At 43.8% G+C, this 16,333-nt stretch overlaps 1 protein-coding gene across 2 annotated transcripts in view; it reads right to left on the bottom strand.

Moving 5' to 3' along the window:
* Positions 1-2,444: 2,444 nt before the first annotated feature.
* Positions 2,445-16,333, bottom strand: part of DPYS (dihydropyrimidinase) — an 81,689-nt gene continuing 67,800 nt past the window's right edge. Inside the window, exons 8-10 of one of the 2 annotated variants that reach the window (XM_074353225.1) lie at positions 16,067-16,274; positions 5,836-5,976; positions 2,445-4,476 (exon numbers count right to left, since the gene is read on the bottom strand). In XM_074353225.1, coding sequence (XP_074209326.1) covers positions 5,860-5,976; positions 16,067-16,274 — 325 coding nt within the window. In that variant the 3' untranslated portion in view covers positions 2,445-4,476; positions 5,836-5,859. The remainder of the gene's footprint in view (positions 4,477-5,835; positions 5,977-16,066; positions 16,275-16,333) is intronic. The other variant, XM_074353226.1, reaches the window with a different exon arrangement.

The following is a 16,333-nucleotide window of genomic DNA, read 5'->3' on the forward strand; positions in this document are numbered from 1 at the left end:
GCAGGCGTCACTGGAGAGCCAGGCTCCGCCCATCCCCCAACGAGCCGCTTGGGCCCCTGCTCTCCAGGCCCCAGGGCCACTCTGTCCCCTGACCTCGGAGCCCTCTCCAGGCCCGTGCTGTTCCCCTCACCCCGTGCCCGTCACTCCACCCTTCTAGTCTTGGCTTCCATGCTTCTCTACTACCAAGCCGGGAGAGCTTCCCCCACAGGAAGAGAACAGTCAAGACTCTGGCAGTCTCTGCAGAGCACACCGTTACTAATTCACCATGTCACCATCAGCACAGTGGTCCTGGCTACCAAGCGCTGAGCGCACAGTATGGGCTTGTAACCCTCACGGCATCCTCGTGTTAGGAAGGTACTATTATTCTCACCTTATAAATAAAGAAACCGAGGCTTAGTAAGATCAATGAAACTACATAATAAAAAGGAGCTCGACCTCATTAGCAGTCAAGAAAGTGCAAATTAAAACTCCAGTGAGATAACTTTGACATGAATCAGACTGGCATATTTGTTAGGCTGGACAACATGGAATGTTGGTGAGAATGTACAGCAACAGAAACTCTTAACACTGTTACCCAGGGCATAACTTTCCACTTGGGAGAATTTGCCAGCGTCTACCTAAGGGGAGAATGCACCCACCTTAGGACCCCTCAGTCCCAGTCCCCTCACTGAAGACACGTACGCCATAGAAACGCTCAGTGAACACAAGGAAACCAGCGCAAAAACGCTTACAGCAGTGCTGTTCGTGATAGCAAGAAAATGGGAACCACCTAAACGTCTGTCAACAAGCAGCGATAAATACATCGTGGTGTGGTTACACAATGAAATACTGTAGAGCGATAAAATGGGTAACTAGAGCTAGACCTAGCTAAACAAATAGCTCCCAAACGTCGACTGAGAAAAAGCAGAAACCAAACAGTATGTATTGAAAAACCTGACACAGGCAGCTCCGGTCAAGATGGCGGCGGAGCACGACCACGAGCTCGCCTCCTCGCGCGAACACAACCAATAAAAAAGACTGGCACCTACCAAAAAAGATCTTCCCCTGGAGACACAGAGGGAGCCACAGCAGGACGGCAGGAGGGATGCGTTCGCGGTGTGAGCAGGTCCCACACCTCCCAGGCGGGCGGCCCGCAAGCTGGAGCAAAGTTACACCGCAGAGGCTCACCCACGGGGGTGAGGTTCTGAGCGCCACGTCGGGCTCCGCAGCCTGGGGTCCAGCATGGAGAGGTGGAGCGCCCGGAGCCCTCGGCTTTGGAGGCCAGCGGGGCTTAACTGCAGGAGCTCCACGGACTGGCGGAAGCAGAGACCTGACTCTGAAGGCGCAGGCACAGAATCTGCCGTGCACGGGGACCAAGGGCGGAAGTAGCGATTTCACAGGAGTCTGGGCCAGACCTGCCTGCTGGTCTTGGAGGGTCTCCCAGGGAAGTAGGGGGACGGCTGTGGCTCACCCAGGGACATAAAAGCTGTTGGCGGACATCCGGGAGTATTCAGCCACAAGAACCTTAATGGAGGCTGACACCTTGCTTGGGTCATTAGCACCAAGACCTGACCCCACTGTAACCTTAAGTGCTGGGATGCCTCGGCCCAGACAACTAATGGGGTGGGAACACAGTCCCACCCATCAGCTGACAGGCTGCCTAAGGAGTTCCTGACCCCGCCCAGCCGCCTCTAGACAAGACCCCCCCGTAGACACGCCTCTGACCGCCAGAGGGCCAGGACTCAGCTCCGCCTACCAGTGAGCAGGCACTGGCCCCTCCTGCCAGGAAACCTGCACAAGCTTCTAGTCCAGCTTCATCACCAAGGCGCTGGCACCAGAAGCAAGAAAACAACAATCCTACAGCCTGTGGAACGAGTCCACAAACATAGGCCAGACTCTTCCCTGGGCCCAGCTGTACCCCTGCTCTTGGGTGACGAGAGGGGAGTGCACTGCTGGGACACACAGGATGTCACCTACAGAGGGCCACTTCTCCAAGTCGAGAAATATAACTAAACTATCACATACATCAAAATACAAACAGAAATTTAGACAAAATGAGGTGGCAGAGGCATATATTCCAGGCAAAGGAACAAGATAAAATCCTACAAGAACTAAGTGATGAGGTGAGAGGCAATCTACCTGAGAAAGAGTTTGGAGTAATGATCATGAAGATGATTAGAGAACTTGGGAGGAGAATGGATGCAGAGAGCGAGAAGTTAGAAGTTTTTAGCAAAGAGTTAGAAAATATAAAGAACAACCAAACATAAACAAAACAAAGGAAAAAACCAATACATACTATATAATGCTTTTATAAGATTTAACTAAGTACAAAATAATGCTTAGAGCTATGCACATATAAAGCAAAGACATAAAAGATGTACGTGGGAATAAAACACCAGATTCAGGACACTGGTTACCCTGGGGGAAGAAGGGGAAATGAACAGAGGCACACAGGACACTGCAGCTGTTTTGGTAAAATTTTATTTCTTAAACAGGATAGTAGGTACACAGGTCTGATTATGTTAACTTTTTGGGTTTTTTTGTTTTGATAAATTCATAATATATTTTAATTTCAAAAACTGCTTAATGCCTCATAGGTAGGAAATAGAAGTTTAGAGCCCACACTTTTTGCTTCCCAATACATCATGCTGCCTGTGGGAGGAAACAGACAATGGAAGGTGAATGTAAAAAATGCTACTCATTCCATCTAGTCTTTGGACAATCCTTGAGAATGCAATTGTTTAGTGACAAAGGGACCTTATTTTGTATACCAGAGGCAATCCTGAAAAACATGGTATTAAATATTAATAGCTTGAATCATGTTTTTCATTGTCTTATTTTATTATTTGGAACTATGTTCCTACGAAAATTTTCACAACAAAGCCGAATGAAAGCAACAAAGGGATCCCCATATGCATTTCAAATGACTTTGTTGATGCATTCTCCCAAAGAGATGCAGCAAATATTAGTCAATGAATCTGTGGTCTTCATTTAAAGCACTCCTATACTAAAATGCTCCACAAAATTTATCTTTATTTTGTTGAGAGTTCTCACTAATTTCACTGGCATCAATTTAGGAACTTAGCAGGAACTCCTTCATGTCTGTTATTTAAAAATTAATGACTATCCATTGATAGCCATCATTTGGCACTCTGGTGGAGAAGTAACAGTGGACCAGGCAGTTCTGCCCTCACTGAGCTTTCAGTTTCCTGGAGGAGGCCGACTAGTAAAGCAGGCAGTCACAATGCAGTGGGTGTGGTGCTGGGATGGGGTGTACGGTGGTCCTGGTATGGAGGAACAGAAAAGTGGGATTTAACCCTATCATGTTGGATCTGGGGAAGCCTCCAGGGGGGTTCTATTTAAGTTGAATTCTAAAGGATGAGTGGGCATTGGCTTCTAGATAAGAAAGCAATTTAATTCTTCCTTTTCAGAGGATTCAGTCATCTTAACTGTTGAGTTTTTATTGTCAACCAAAGTTGAGGAGAAAAGTAATAAGATATTTTAAGGTATCTCTTACCTGAGAAAAAAGAATTGTGATTTTTCTCTAGATGTAGTTCATTATCCTTTTTACTGGGTTCAAAATGAATTACAGTTGCATAAACTGGGTTCCTACTACTGTCCATCAAAAGCATGAATACACCCCAGATCTAAGTGAGTGAGTCAGGGGCAGATGTACCTGCAGTGAGAACATAATTGCCCTGATTTTACTTCATGTTTTTAAAATCCCTCTTGGCCTAGTTACCCAGGAGAAGAAACTATAAGCTCAGCTTCTTTGCACACAGAAGGATCCCAGGACAGACCAGGATGCGGAGGAGAGGAGGGTATCACGGTAGCACCTTTCAGCCTCGCTGATTCCATTTAATTCCGTCAAATCCTGTGTTCATCAGTGTGGTTGGATAATTTGCCTTGGAGTTATTCTAAGGTTGAGGATCCAGTTTGATTACATGGGGTTTGCTGAGGGACCTGATTTCCAGGAGTTGCGGAAGCAGATGTCTCTCAGGAAGTTATGCTTTTGAATCAAAACCAACCTCCCAGAGTCCCAATCCCACTAGTTAAAAGAAGGCACACATAACTCAGATAACAGGATATAAAATGAAGATCTAAATGCTTACTAATTACAATGAAAATCTAAATATTTATGAATCACAATAGAATGCAAAATCACAGTTAGCTATTTTAAACACTTTCAACAAGAAAGTGATTTCTAAAAATTCAAAGTAAGAAATCTAGTACAAGCAAAGATGACATTTTAAAGTGTCATCAATGAATTTTCACACAGACTTTCCATCACAATAATATTCATTTCTACCTTCAATCTTACACAGCAACAAAGTCACAGTGAGAAAGACAGCAATTGCTTCTGAAAGGAAATCAAAGAGGTCTCGAGTGATTATTTTCTCAAAAGGATCTTGGGGAGTTGAAATAAGGCCTGCTTCTCCACCGGCTGACAACATTTAGCTGTGATGGGAACAGCAGCATCCTTTTCTCTGATTTTACCTTTGAACAGAATGAAAGGAATTCAGTGTAACATTCTCCCTCCCAAGGAGATGAAGAACCCAAGCCCTAACCCCCAAGAAATGCTATAATCAAAGTAAATGCTAATCCTGCTCTAACAAATGCTGGGAATAGCATGTTACAGCATTCAATAGAATTTCTTTCTCTCGCTCTTCATCCTCTGAATTTTTAAACACAACCTTCCTGGATTGGAAGAATAATTCCAACAGTCAGGAAATGACAACAAAGCTGGAACTATTGGCCGTATAGCACTGTTAAAGACTTAACAACGTTCAACAGTGAAAGAAAACACAGCCAGGAGTCACAGGACCCCATTATACAAGTCTCTCGGGTTGATGGAGGGAAGCATAGGTTATAATGTGAAAACCTGCAACGCCTAACTGGGTTTGTATAAACTGAGTCCTTTGAGAGTATCCCTAATTAATGCAAACATCTCTCCTTGTCCATCATGCCAGCCTCTTCTGCAATCCTTTGCTGATTGCTATGTGTTGAAACATCTGAAAATGTATCACAAATTAAAAAGAAAAAAAACAAACAGAGGCCAGTGAAATTGCAAGACTGGCAAAACACATTGATTTCATAAAGACAGTAGAAGTGATGTTAGAGAAATGTTTACATCACAGCAAAGCCACAGCCAAACAGGCACCTGGCAGAGCAGAGTCAGAAAACAACTGGGAAAAAAAAAAAGAAAAAGAAAAAGAAAACTGATGGATGATAATAATAGGTGCTTCAAAAAGAAAGATTTGAATGTCAAAAGACTAAAAGAAAAATGATGAAGCACTCAAATATTTTCTAAATGACCATGTCTATAATATTATTCTAAAACTCAGTATGAAATAAAGTCCATCAAATACTATCAAATAATTTTCCTGAAAAATTATACCCTCAAAGCAACCTTTGATTCACTTTTCATTCAATATTCTAGAACATAGTTGCCTTGGAAGATTCATTTTTTTCCAGACGAAGTCCTAATCAAACAGTTTCTAAATCTTGACTATAAAATTATACCGTTTTAAGTAGGGCCAGCTTTCCTCAATAACAGGTCCTCCTATGTTACCAGCCTCTTGCTCATATTTGATCCCCCAGGCCTCTGTGGACAGTTTCCTACCATCTCAGAGAAGAAATCTCTCGCTAGCCCAAGGCTTTCTTCAACCTGGGAGGCTCATCCAAGTGTTCTGCGTCAAGAGGTCTCTTATCAGTCTTCCCTTTGGCTAAACTATCCTTGAGTCTTATGTCACTTTGAAGCCTCTGACCTTGGCCTTGGACTCCCCAAACACTTACAAAGGGAGAGAGAGATGCTAATTACACAGGCTGTCAGGCAGGAAAACTTTCTTTGCCCACCTTCCCTTACTGACGGCACCCAGCTCAGGGGTGGGCCAGTTTCCTGGTCCCATCTGCGGAGTCGCCTTCTGTCCCACTAGATTGCAGTGTGACGACTTCTCCCTTATAGGGTTCACGCTCCACAGGGGTAGGTGTGCAGGTCTGAAAGAGAACATTTCATTTTTCTCTTATGGTTTATTGGCTTCTTGAATTCAGCCCCCTTAACGAACTGTGAGGCCAAAGATGAACCTTTGTGAATTTACCATGTGCCTCCCACCCCTGTCCTTTCACAGAAATTTCCAGCAATTTCACATGCCTGCATTACCCCACTATTTCGCTCGGGTTAACCCGCATCACACAAAAGTGCAGGGAACACTCTCTAACAACCAGTCTTTCCACCACCACTTTCACTGGGGCCTCTGGCATGTCCTCACACACTGTTCTATGACCGCCTCACAGGCTTCTCAAACATTCTACCCTTCCTTGCAGTTTCAATCCTAGATGTCTGTATTCCCAGAGTGCTCTGTGGCACCTCTCCTAAGACTTTCAGCACTTTGCTTCAGATTCTAGCAGTTGGTGTGTATGTTTTCTCATTTTCCTGATTGTCTCTGCATGGAACAAGCCTTCCACAGAATCTCCCCTCTGGAGCTACACCTCTTCGGTGGCCAACGGTGCAGTGGAACCCTCGGCTGGATTCAGCTAGAGTTAACTCAGTGCTTGAGGAGAGTTTTGAAATCGGGACTTTATAAGCTGTGAAATAAAATTCATATTTTATGGTAGACAAGACAAGTTTAAACATAAAAATTTTTTCTCTGCCCTTTGGTCTCCTCTCCCACCCCCGCACTGTGCACTGCGTATCTGTATTATGCATCGACCAAACCTCCCCATGGGCAGAAATGCCTGCTTAACCATAAAGAGCAACAATCTCCTAGCATCAACAAGACAGCTCCTTAAAAGACAACATTCTTTCCTGATCTTGTAAGGGGTCACATGACCCACCAGGATGACACTTAGGTCTGGATTATGTAAACTGTCAATAATACATCATTTAATGTACAGCCCTGTTTCAGAAAACTTATATAACTGTGCCTTGACTTCCAAAGGATGGAACAGTTCTCAGAGAGTTCTGAGATGCTCTTTCAAGGTTATAATCCTCAAATGTGGCTCAAATAAAGTTTTCAATTTCTTTCTTAGATCGACTGATTAATTTTTCGTTGATAAAACAAAGGGAGTCACCAGAAATAACTAAATCATACTGTTTGTCAACGTGGACACAAATTCACTGACAAGTCAAAAGGCAGCAAACCACAGCGATTAAGGGCGTGGGTTCTGGAGCCAGACTGCCTGGGCACGTTGCTGAACGCTGTGCTGCAGCTCCCCCGGCTGTAAACTGGGGATCGTGACGGCACCTAATTTATAGGGTGCTTGTGGGGATTAAATGCTGAGAGGATGAGGTACATGTAAAGCATTCAGAATAATGCCTAGCAAATAATAAGCTCTTAACAAATAAATATGTGTGCATACATTTGTCTTATCTTGACCACCAAAACTAATACATTGTAGTGATCAGCAACTTGGGCTTTGGAGAAAGGTAGATCTAAGCTTGAATTCATTCTAGCTTTGCCGTTTACTAGTTGTAGGAAACTGGCAAGTTCATGAGCCCCTCAGAGCCTACTCACTCATCTATGAAGTGGAGGGAATAAAACCCACCTCCCAGGCACATGAGATTTCCCAGATACAAAGCATTTCCTTCATTCAATAGATACTTACTGAGCACACACATGACCCAGATAGTTTACCAGGCACAGAGGATAAAGTACAGAAAAAGACAGAGACCATCCCTGCAGCTGTGGAATCTGAAGCAGTGTCGGGCGCACACTGGTGGCTCAGTTAGTGGGAAGACCCCTGCCCTCTGCGCACAAGTCTGAGCCTCTGTCCGCTTTCTGTGTCAGGCTTGAGGCTTTGCTGGACTTTCATATGACTCAGTACCAAAATTCAGTCCTTCCCTTCACCCCGGATCCTGTCATCACCTCGACCATAGACACAGGGAAATGGAGCCACCAGCCCCCGGACATTGTGGCTGCCTGCAGTCCATCCACACCTGAAACTTTAAACTCATTTAATACCCCACTCTCTGACCACATCTTCCTTTTCAGGCCTTTGGTCTCTGTGTTCTTCCTTCTGGTTTACTTTCCAAGCCCGACTGTGTGATATATTACTTAAGCCTAGAGTGACCGTTTAATTTATCATCCAAACAGGCCTTCTGAGAGTGTAAAGGGTACTGAACATAATTAACAGGCATAATCAAGGACCACCCAAGCAAGCCAAGATTTGTTTCCACCTTCCTTCAACCTCTTGCTGACAATCTAGAGTCTTATCTTTCTCTCTTTTCCTTTTGGCATTTGCACTCGGCAAAACTTGTGGCATATTTCAGTTCAATCGTCAGCCTTTTCTGCAGCCCCTGGAGAGAATGACATCACTGGGCAGGTATTTGTGTCGCCTGCCTTCGTGCTGTGTCCAGCATCAGGTCCCAAACCATCTCCCTTTCCCCTCAGTGGTTCCTATGAAAGCTCACTGTTTGTGGTTTTCAGCTGTACCTTTTTGTCTCTCCTGGACTCCTTCCTGGGGACTGATGACCAACCCCAGTGATTTAAGCAGGGCCTCCAATCCAGTTCCCACCCTCCTCATTCAGGTGTGGGCTTGCTCCACAAGCCGGCCAGCCCATCGGAGGATCACTTCCCTGAGCCCAGCTGCAGGCTCAGGGGTGACTTGCACCAGGTGAATCATGTCCTCCCTAGCATCATTCTGCCGGAGCCTTGACTTCACCCATCCTGGCACGCCCGCCCTCCTTTTCACCTGCATGTCTCCAACGGGTCTTCAGTGACTCAGCCCAGGCAATCGTCAGCCCGGGGAGCTTCAGCCCTCCCTGCCACCTCCACTATCTTGCTTACCGTTTTCTGTAATTTCTGATTACCTGTCAGTCTCCTCCAGCAGACTCGGGGCCAGTGTCCTGCTCTGTTTCTCCATTATCAGTACTCAATAAATTGTTGACAAATTCCTACCAAGGGTGGAAGGGTGTTGGTGGGGAGGAGATCCCCATCTGAGCTTTCTGTCCTCTTTGTTGGGCTATCTTGCCCGGAGTGGACTCAGTTTCCCTTGTCCTCCTTTGCTGTGCTTGGCCAGGAATCTGTTCCCCAGGCTGCACGTGCCCTTTGGCTGGTGGCCTCCTGCAGGCAGGTCTCGGTCCCCTGGTTGTCTCAGACCCCTGCCGGCTGCTCAGTCACTACACTAGCAACATCACGAGGCTCCTCGTTAGCCTGGCTGGTCACTCTGGTCACACTGATCATCAAATGGCTCTGACCTGGACTAGCCAGGTCAAACCTGCACACAGCCTCCCTCTTTATCTGCTGCTGAGGCTTGGGCCAGGTAGGGAGCAGTTTTCCGGCAGAATGGCCAAGGGCCGTTAACCGCTCCTGCCCATACCACCACCTCGGACACAAACTGACCCTCTCTGGGGAGGCTTTTGCTGTCCCACACTTCAGACTCTTCCCCTTTGACAGGAATCAAAGACAATTTGAGCTCTGATCTCAAGCCTTCCAGCGCTTTCAACCTTTTAATCTTTTCTTATCCTCAGTGGTGGTTACATAAGGTCTTTAATGCTAGACCCAGGCTTGTTCATCTCTGTACTGTCTCTTGCCCCTGGTGTTGTGCTCTATGTAGATTTTAGAACCTCAATAGATGTTCACTGTGACAAAAAGGAAAAGTGATGGCACTCTTTTGGCAGAATTTTAAGCCGTCCCTGTGTTATTCAGTTCAGCTGCACATTTATTTTCTAAGTAGACTTACCCTCCAACTCAGGAAAAGTAGTCCCATCACATCTTTCTAGTGACAACGGCAAATCTCCACCTCAGAGGTGAAGTGCTCAGTCCTGACACGGGCGCCAGCATCTGGAGTGACCAGTGTGTGATGCCCAGAGGTTATCCGAGTGCTTGGGTCCTAAATAAAGTGGGCTTCTTTCCCTCGTGTCCCAGATGAGTACAGTGAGGACGGGGACTCCACCCTGAGTCTCCCGACTAAATGCGGACCTATTACTTAGAGAACATTAATGCAGCATAAAACTCACAGAGAGACCAGGATGGAGCATCAGAGGGCTCGGGGCTGAACCACGCAAGCAGGTCTTGTCTCTTCTCTGTGATCTCTTGGTTTTCTTCCGACCTCATGGGTAGGCTTTCTCCGGCCCCTTTGCTGTCTCTCCCCACCCACCCCCACCTTCCGCCTCTGAAGGTTGGCAGCCCCAGAGCTCCCTCTCTCAAGCCCCCTTTATTCTCTGTCTACACAGTCTCTCTGTTGGCTTCAGGCTCGTGGTTTTAAATCTATATGCCACAATTCCCAAATTTTATGTCCAGCCCCAATCTCTCCAATCTCCAGACTCCTTTATCCAAGTGGCTAGCTGCCCCCATCACAACAGCATCTCAAACAGGACTGGAACTTAAGCATCACAAACCTCAGTTGAACAGAAGTAGGATTTAAGCTCTTTTGAGACCAGGGACTGCTGTCTTGTTCCCACTTCTAACCCCAGCACCTAGGATGTGAACTTGTACCTGGTGCTTAACAAACATTTGTTAAATGAAAGATTTTTTGACTGTAGGACTTTTTAGAACTTTTTATATGATATTGGGCAACCAAATCACCTGAGGGTAGCATTTTCTAAAATCACTTGACAGCTTTCTTAAGGAGCGCCTAAGGAGACAAGTAACCTGAGCACACCCCTTTAGAAGACTGATCTGGGTGGTGGCACCTTTCTCCCCAGTACAGGCTGGTCAAAACTAGACAATCACACCCCACCAACAGTGCTTCCCATCTTGATGGGTTCACAAGCAAACAGAATGGCTTGAGGGTAAAACAGTGTGAGAGGCTATCCTAAGTGATGTAGGAAACACAGACAGCACCTCACCTGGCAGGGTGCTGGTGGTTTACTTTGGAAGATGAGAGTTCAATTTGAGTTCATAGTACTTAATGACGACTGTCACTGTGATGAGTTAATAGAAAGACAAAAGTGAGAATTATATCACAATATGCAGTGCTATGAATAAATTAATTGCAATCTTATGCCTGCAGAATTGCAGAAATGCTTTTTGGTTAGCAGATCAGGGGAAAGAGGAAGCTGACAGAGAATTTAACTGTATTGTCTGCAGAGAGTAGAGAGCTAGGATGCTAGAGTTTCTGAGCCCTTAGAGAAGAAACCTGGATCCCAAGGAGGCTAAGATACTACAGTAGCGATGAAGACAACAGAACTTCCAAATTCCAAACAGCAGACACTAACCTAACACCAAACAGTCCAAATGAACAGCGATGCCCTGAGAATGAAATCCGTGCATGGTTGGTGAATTCAGAGGTCGGTACTCAGCACCTGGTGAACTAAGAGGTTCTCAGAGGTCCTCACTGGACTGAGCTCTCCAGGGGACTGTGAGTCACTAGAACATAAATGACCCCGAGGTTCAGTAGAGATGACCTATAACAATGAAAATTTGCATTTTGGTAATGTTTTGCAATCCATCGAACGTTTCCATTTAATCCTCAAAATACCCTGTGAGTTATTTCCAGGACAATGTGAACATGTAATTGGTCATCGACAAATATTTACTGAATGAATGCTGAATGTTTAGATAAAACGAAGACAGTATTCAGGAAGTCCCTGTATGCAGTGATGTGCTGGTAAACGCTGGCAACCTGCCTCCCTTCTTCCTCATCACCCCAAAGCCCTGACTTACAGCACTTGCCTATTGCTGTCATGTAAGTGCTCCCACCATTGCTGACGTCAAGCTACCAAACTGGTATCACTGAATGAGGACTTGGGACGAGATATATACAAGTGTTTCTCACGAGCCAAAATGAGCTGGCTCCAACACACGGATCACTTTTTATAATTATCAGCAATCAATCTGAGGAAATTGGAATTACATGGCAATTGATGATATACTTAAATCATTTTCTCTGAGAAAGACATTGATAAACTGTTATTTCAGAAATGAAGAACACCTATTTTAAGGACTAGATCAGCCAACCACTCACTTCGTCTAATCTAAATGGCAAATTATGCTTCTCGTTGCAAAGGTGCAAGACAGGTTAAAAGCCCTGGCAGCAGTGTTCTGAAACCACACGTTACTCTGGGAGGCTATTCGTGCTTCTCTAGAAAGTGCAGCAGGACCTTTATTTTCCAAAGGAGATTGAGTTGCTTATGACTGAAAAAAGAGAAAAAGGGATGATTTAAAGAATGTTTGTACTTCCAAATTTGGGTAAAAATTGTAATACTCTAAACACACAAAAATTCTAGAAATAATAAATCATTTAAGTTTAAAGAGCATTTTTTTAATAAAGAATTAATAGTATGTTAAGTTGATTTTGTCCTTTCAAAATGTACTTGACCATCAAGTTGCTGTTAACCATGGCCCTCCATATCCACAGTTGGTTGAATCCAATAATAAAGAGGGCGGACTATATTAGGCCATTTTTTTTATAAGGGACTTGAGCATCTGCAGAGTTTCGTATCTAAGGGTATCGAGGGACGAGGTCCTTTTTTTTCTTCCTGTTTTACTTTTTCTTTCCTGAATCCCCCAACAGTCTTCCTAAAGTGAGTTTTTATGTTGAATTGAAATATGTATTTTATGTTTTATTTACCAAATAAAGTTTGATGTTTCATCTTCAGATTTAAATTTTTTTCCTGTAAGGATATGCTGTTTAAATGTTAAAATAAAGTAACAATTCCCTGAAGCTGTCAAATTGGATAAAAAAGTCATTTCTTTCCTTTGAAATTCCTCACAATATCTGTTAACAGTGATAGCTGCATGGCATGACACTAAGTTTTACTAAGCAATAAAATCAAGAGCAAGACTCAATCTCACAGATAACCCTACTGTTTGGGTCGAGACAGGGGACAATCTTCCATGCAAATTTATTCAAATTCCTTTCTATGATCTCTGAAACTGGTCTTTGCTCCTTTCATTTGCAACTGGTTTATTTCTCAAATGCCTACTGTATGCCAAGTACTGGGCATAAAAAAACAAGTTCCTCAAAGGACTAACATTCTAGCCAGGAGACCAGGCAAGTTCCGGGACTGACAAACACTGGTGTGTCTCTACAAATGTGCTTTGGGAGTCCAGGAGGGTAAGTGATTAATTTTCTTGGGAAAGATAACAGATGCACAGAAGAAATGGGATAGACCATTCTTGCTTGCCTTCAAACTCTTATCTTCACTCACAAAGAAATCTGAATATTTTAAATGAAAACCAAGTAAGAGCTCTAATAACCTCACGTGATTTTAAAACATAGGATTCCTAACAATACTTTTCCTTAACCTTTGTGTGATATTTTTCTTCTATAAAATAATCTTTGCCTAATGGAGAGAAAAAGGGTCTGAAACATCTCCATATAATCCCCAAAGTTCATTTTACCCATTTTATTTGGTACTTTTCCCACATCAACACATTTTAAAATAATGCATTCCCCATGATTTGAGTTTCACAATGATCTTCTTCCCTTTTCTTGTTCTACTGAGGTCCCCTAGCACAGTGGGAATCAGAAAAGTCTTACCACAAACCCTGGCTCTTATGTTTACTTACTGCTTAGCCCAGGGAAAGTTACTTAATTGTGCTGAGAATCACAATGGGGGTGTAAAATGGGGGTGATAATATCTCCCAGATGGCTTGTTGTGCAGATTAAGTAAAATAATAAAAATAAATTACAAGATAGTAAGTGCTCAGAACAACATATCATAGTAACAACTATTACTTACTGTAAAAACTATAATACACCTAGAACACCTAAAAAGTTGGTATCAGAAGAAAGTACTGAGAAACAAAAATAACTCACAAAATGATAGTGAATTCTTTAAAAATGATGTTGACATTAATTTTGCCAACAAAATACCAAACAACAATCCGAAAAGAAGAATTGATGAAGCCAGTCAGTTACCCAGTGATCTCAGCAGCTTCAAACATTTGCCCTACAAGAGGAAGCCTTAGGCAAAGTCAGTCATTTAAGTAGCCTATCAGGTCTTCCCAGTTAGTCTAGCATCCCTGCTGGTGAGCAATTGGTACTGACAGCCAGGAGTGGCCCCACCCTGAATTCACTTCAAGTGTCACATAATTTATCACCCAGCTCTGTTGGTTCCATCTCTTCGTGATTTCCTAAGTCCACGCCTTTCTGTCCATCTCTTGGATTCTACTACAAGCATCAGGAATGAACTCGCTGCCATCAATGCTTCCGATTTAGATCATTTTTTCCCCCAAATTTACTACAGAATAGTTTATCTCCCATTAACTCATTTACCTCAGTCTTTATGGTTTACAGTATATGGTTATTGCTTAAGTATATAGTTTTTGAAGTCAGATAAGCAGAGTTTATGTTTTGTTCCTGCCATACACTAGCTATGTGACTTGACCAACTTTCTTTATTTCCTGAAGCTTCAGTTTCCCAATATTTAAAGTGGGGAAAATAAAACTCTCTCCTTCTATGAGGTTGTTATAGTGACGGAGCCCCCAGCATCGTGCCTTGCTTTCAGTAAGCGCTCCGTAAATGTTATTATTGTTGTTACTTATCATGTAAATGTTTAGAAATACACGGGAATCTTATAGTCACTACCTACCTGTCACCTGTCCATGTCAACATGTACAAAATAACCCCCAGCAAAATAAACTGCAGCCTTAAATATTTTGACTGAAATACAGTATATGAAGAATTGTAGCATCCTACCATTTAAAGCATTCTAGAGCACATTACTTAATCAGAGCTTTAGGAAGTGGTTAAAAAAACAAAAACCAAAAAAGGATGAATCTTATGTAACGGACTCTGAGACTCCACAAGTAAAAACTGTTCTCAAGACATGAGAGGAGAAATCAAAGAGGCTACAAGACCCAAATGAAATGAATTGGAAAACAGCCAGAGAACTTCGGGAAAAGAGAGGTATATTTTAAAATAAAAAAGAAGACACAGAAGCCTTAGAACTAATCCAAGGGTTACAAACTCTAATGTCTACGTGGCCAGGCTGGGAACATTAATGAGTGAAGCCTGCGGTGAGAATCAGAAAGGCAACCTCTGCAGAGCTGGGCCATCCAGCTCTGGCCTTTCCTTACCGGGTGGGACAGAGGCACAGGCTGCCTCCCCTCATTCCCAAATCCAGCTATGTAGATGCTTTTAAACTGAAAATTTCTGATATGTTAGTGTATTTAGTGAAGTGAATTTTTAGAACTGTTTGAAACACTATGTGAGCTAAACTTGCAAAAGTCCAAGATATATTGAAAGAATAAATAGCTCCTTTATAACAACAGGGCTGTTACAAAGACTTGGAGGCCTTTATGATAAATTCAGTCAACAAAAGGGGAAAGCAAAGAAATGGAACTGACATTTACTGACCTCTTACAATGTGCCTTATATTTTAAAATCTCATTTGAGTCTTACAATCTGTTAGGGAGAAAACACTGTTGTCATTTTCTGAATGAGGAAACTGAGCCCAAGGATGACAGAGAAACTTGCTCTTGGCCACAGAGCTAGGGAACAGAAGGTCAGGGTAGGATTCGTATTTACCTGGACCCCAAACTCCACCATAGCTCTGGTGGTTATTAGAATGCGCCTTGCGGATCCTCAGATACAGGGGCATGATTTTTACAAGGGACGGTTGCTGAGTCTGAACTCCACCCTATTGTTCACATGGAGGCCAGGCCTCTCACTGCTGCTCCAGCAAACGACAGCGCACCATGTGCCGGGAGACTTGGCTCGAGAGCTGCGTGTAAGCTTTGCTCAGCTTTTCTTAGTCAATACAGTAGTCTAGGATGCTTCCACCCCTTTTTTTCTCCCTCTTTCCTTCACTGGAGCCAGACTTGAATTGCATTCTGAGGGCTCGCCCAGCCCATTTTCTCCCTCAGGTCTTTCCTCTAATAAAAAGTCGCACCTGTATCCACCTGGGTTTCTGCTTCTCAGAGGAACTTGACTAACCCAACTGCCAAAAGGCTCACAGGGGCCCTGACTTTGCCTGGGAAAACCAAACTTGGTCCATTAGGAAACCCTGAATAGACACCAGTTGGCAAGGGAAGATGCATCCACCCAGTAATGATTTTTTTCTTTGAAAACTGTATTTGTGCCCTCTCCTGACACCCCGCAAATATGTTAACCGATTGCACGTGACAAGACCACCACCAATATCCAGGAGTGGGTGACAGTCTAGTCCGTGGTAACAGCACACTTAACCCCAACTCACCTGGTCCCGCTGCTTGATCCGTTTGTAAATGTATTCCGCAAAGGGTTGACGAGGGATAAACCTCCCGTGTCCTGCTGTGACACTGAACACTCCATCTTCATACACCACTTTGCCTCTTGAAATAGTCACAAGGGGCACGCCATGGCAAACCATGCCCTCGAAGATGTTGAAGTTAACAGCCTGATGATGTGTTTTTGCTGAAATGGTCCTGTTTGTGAAAACAAAAGGGGCTCCAGGTCATCGTCAGCTTATTTGACAAACATGAAA

Source organism: Camelus bactrianus, chromosome 25, assembly GCF_048773025.1.
Source record: "Camelus bactrianus isolate YW-2024 breed Bactrian camel chromosome 25, ASM4877302v1, whole genome shotgun sequence".
Classification (NCBI taxonomy): Eukaryota; Metazoa; Chordata; class Mammalia; order Artiodactyla; family Camelidae; genus Camelus; species Camelus bactrianus.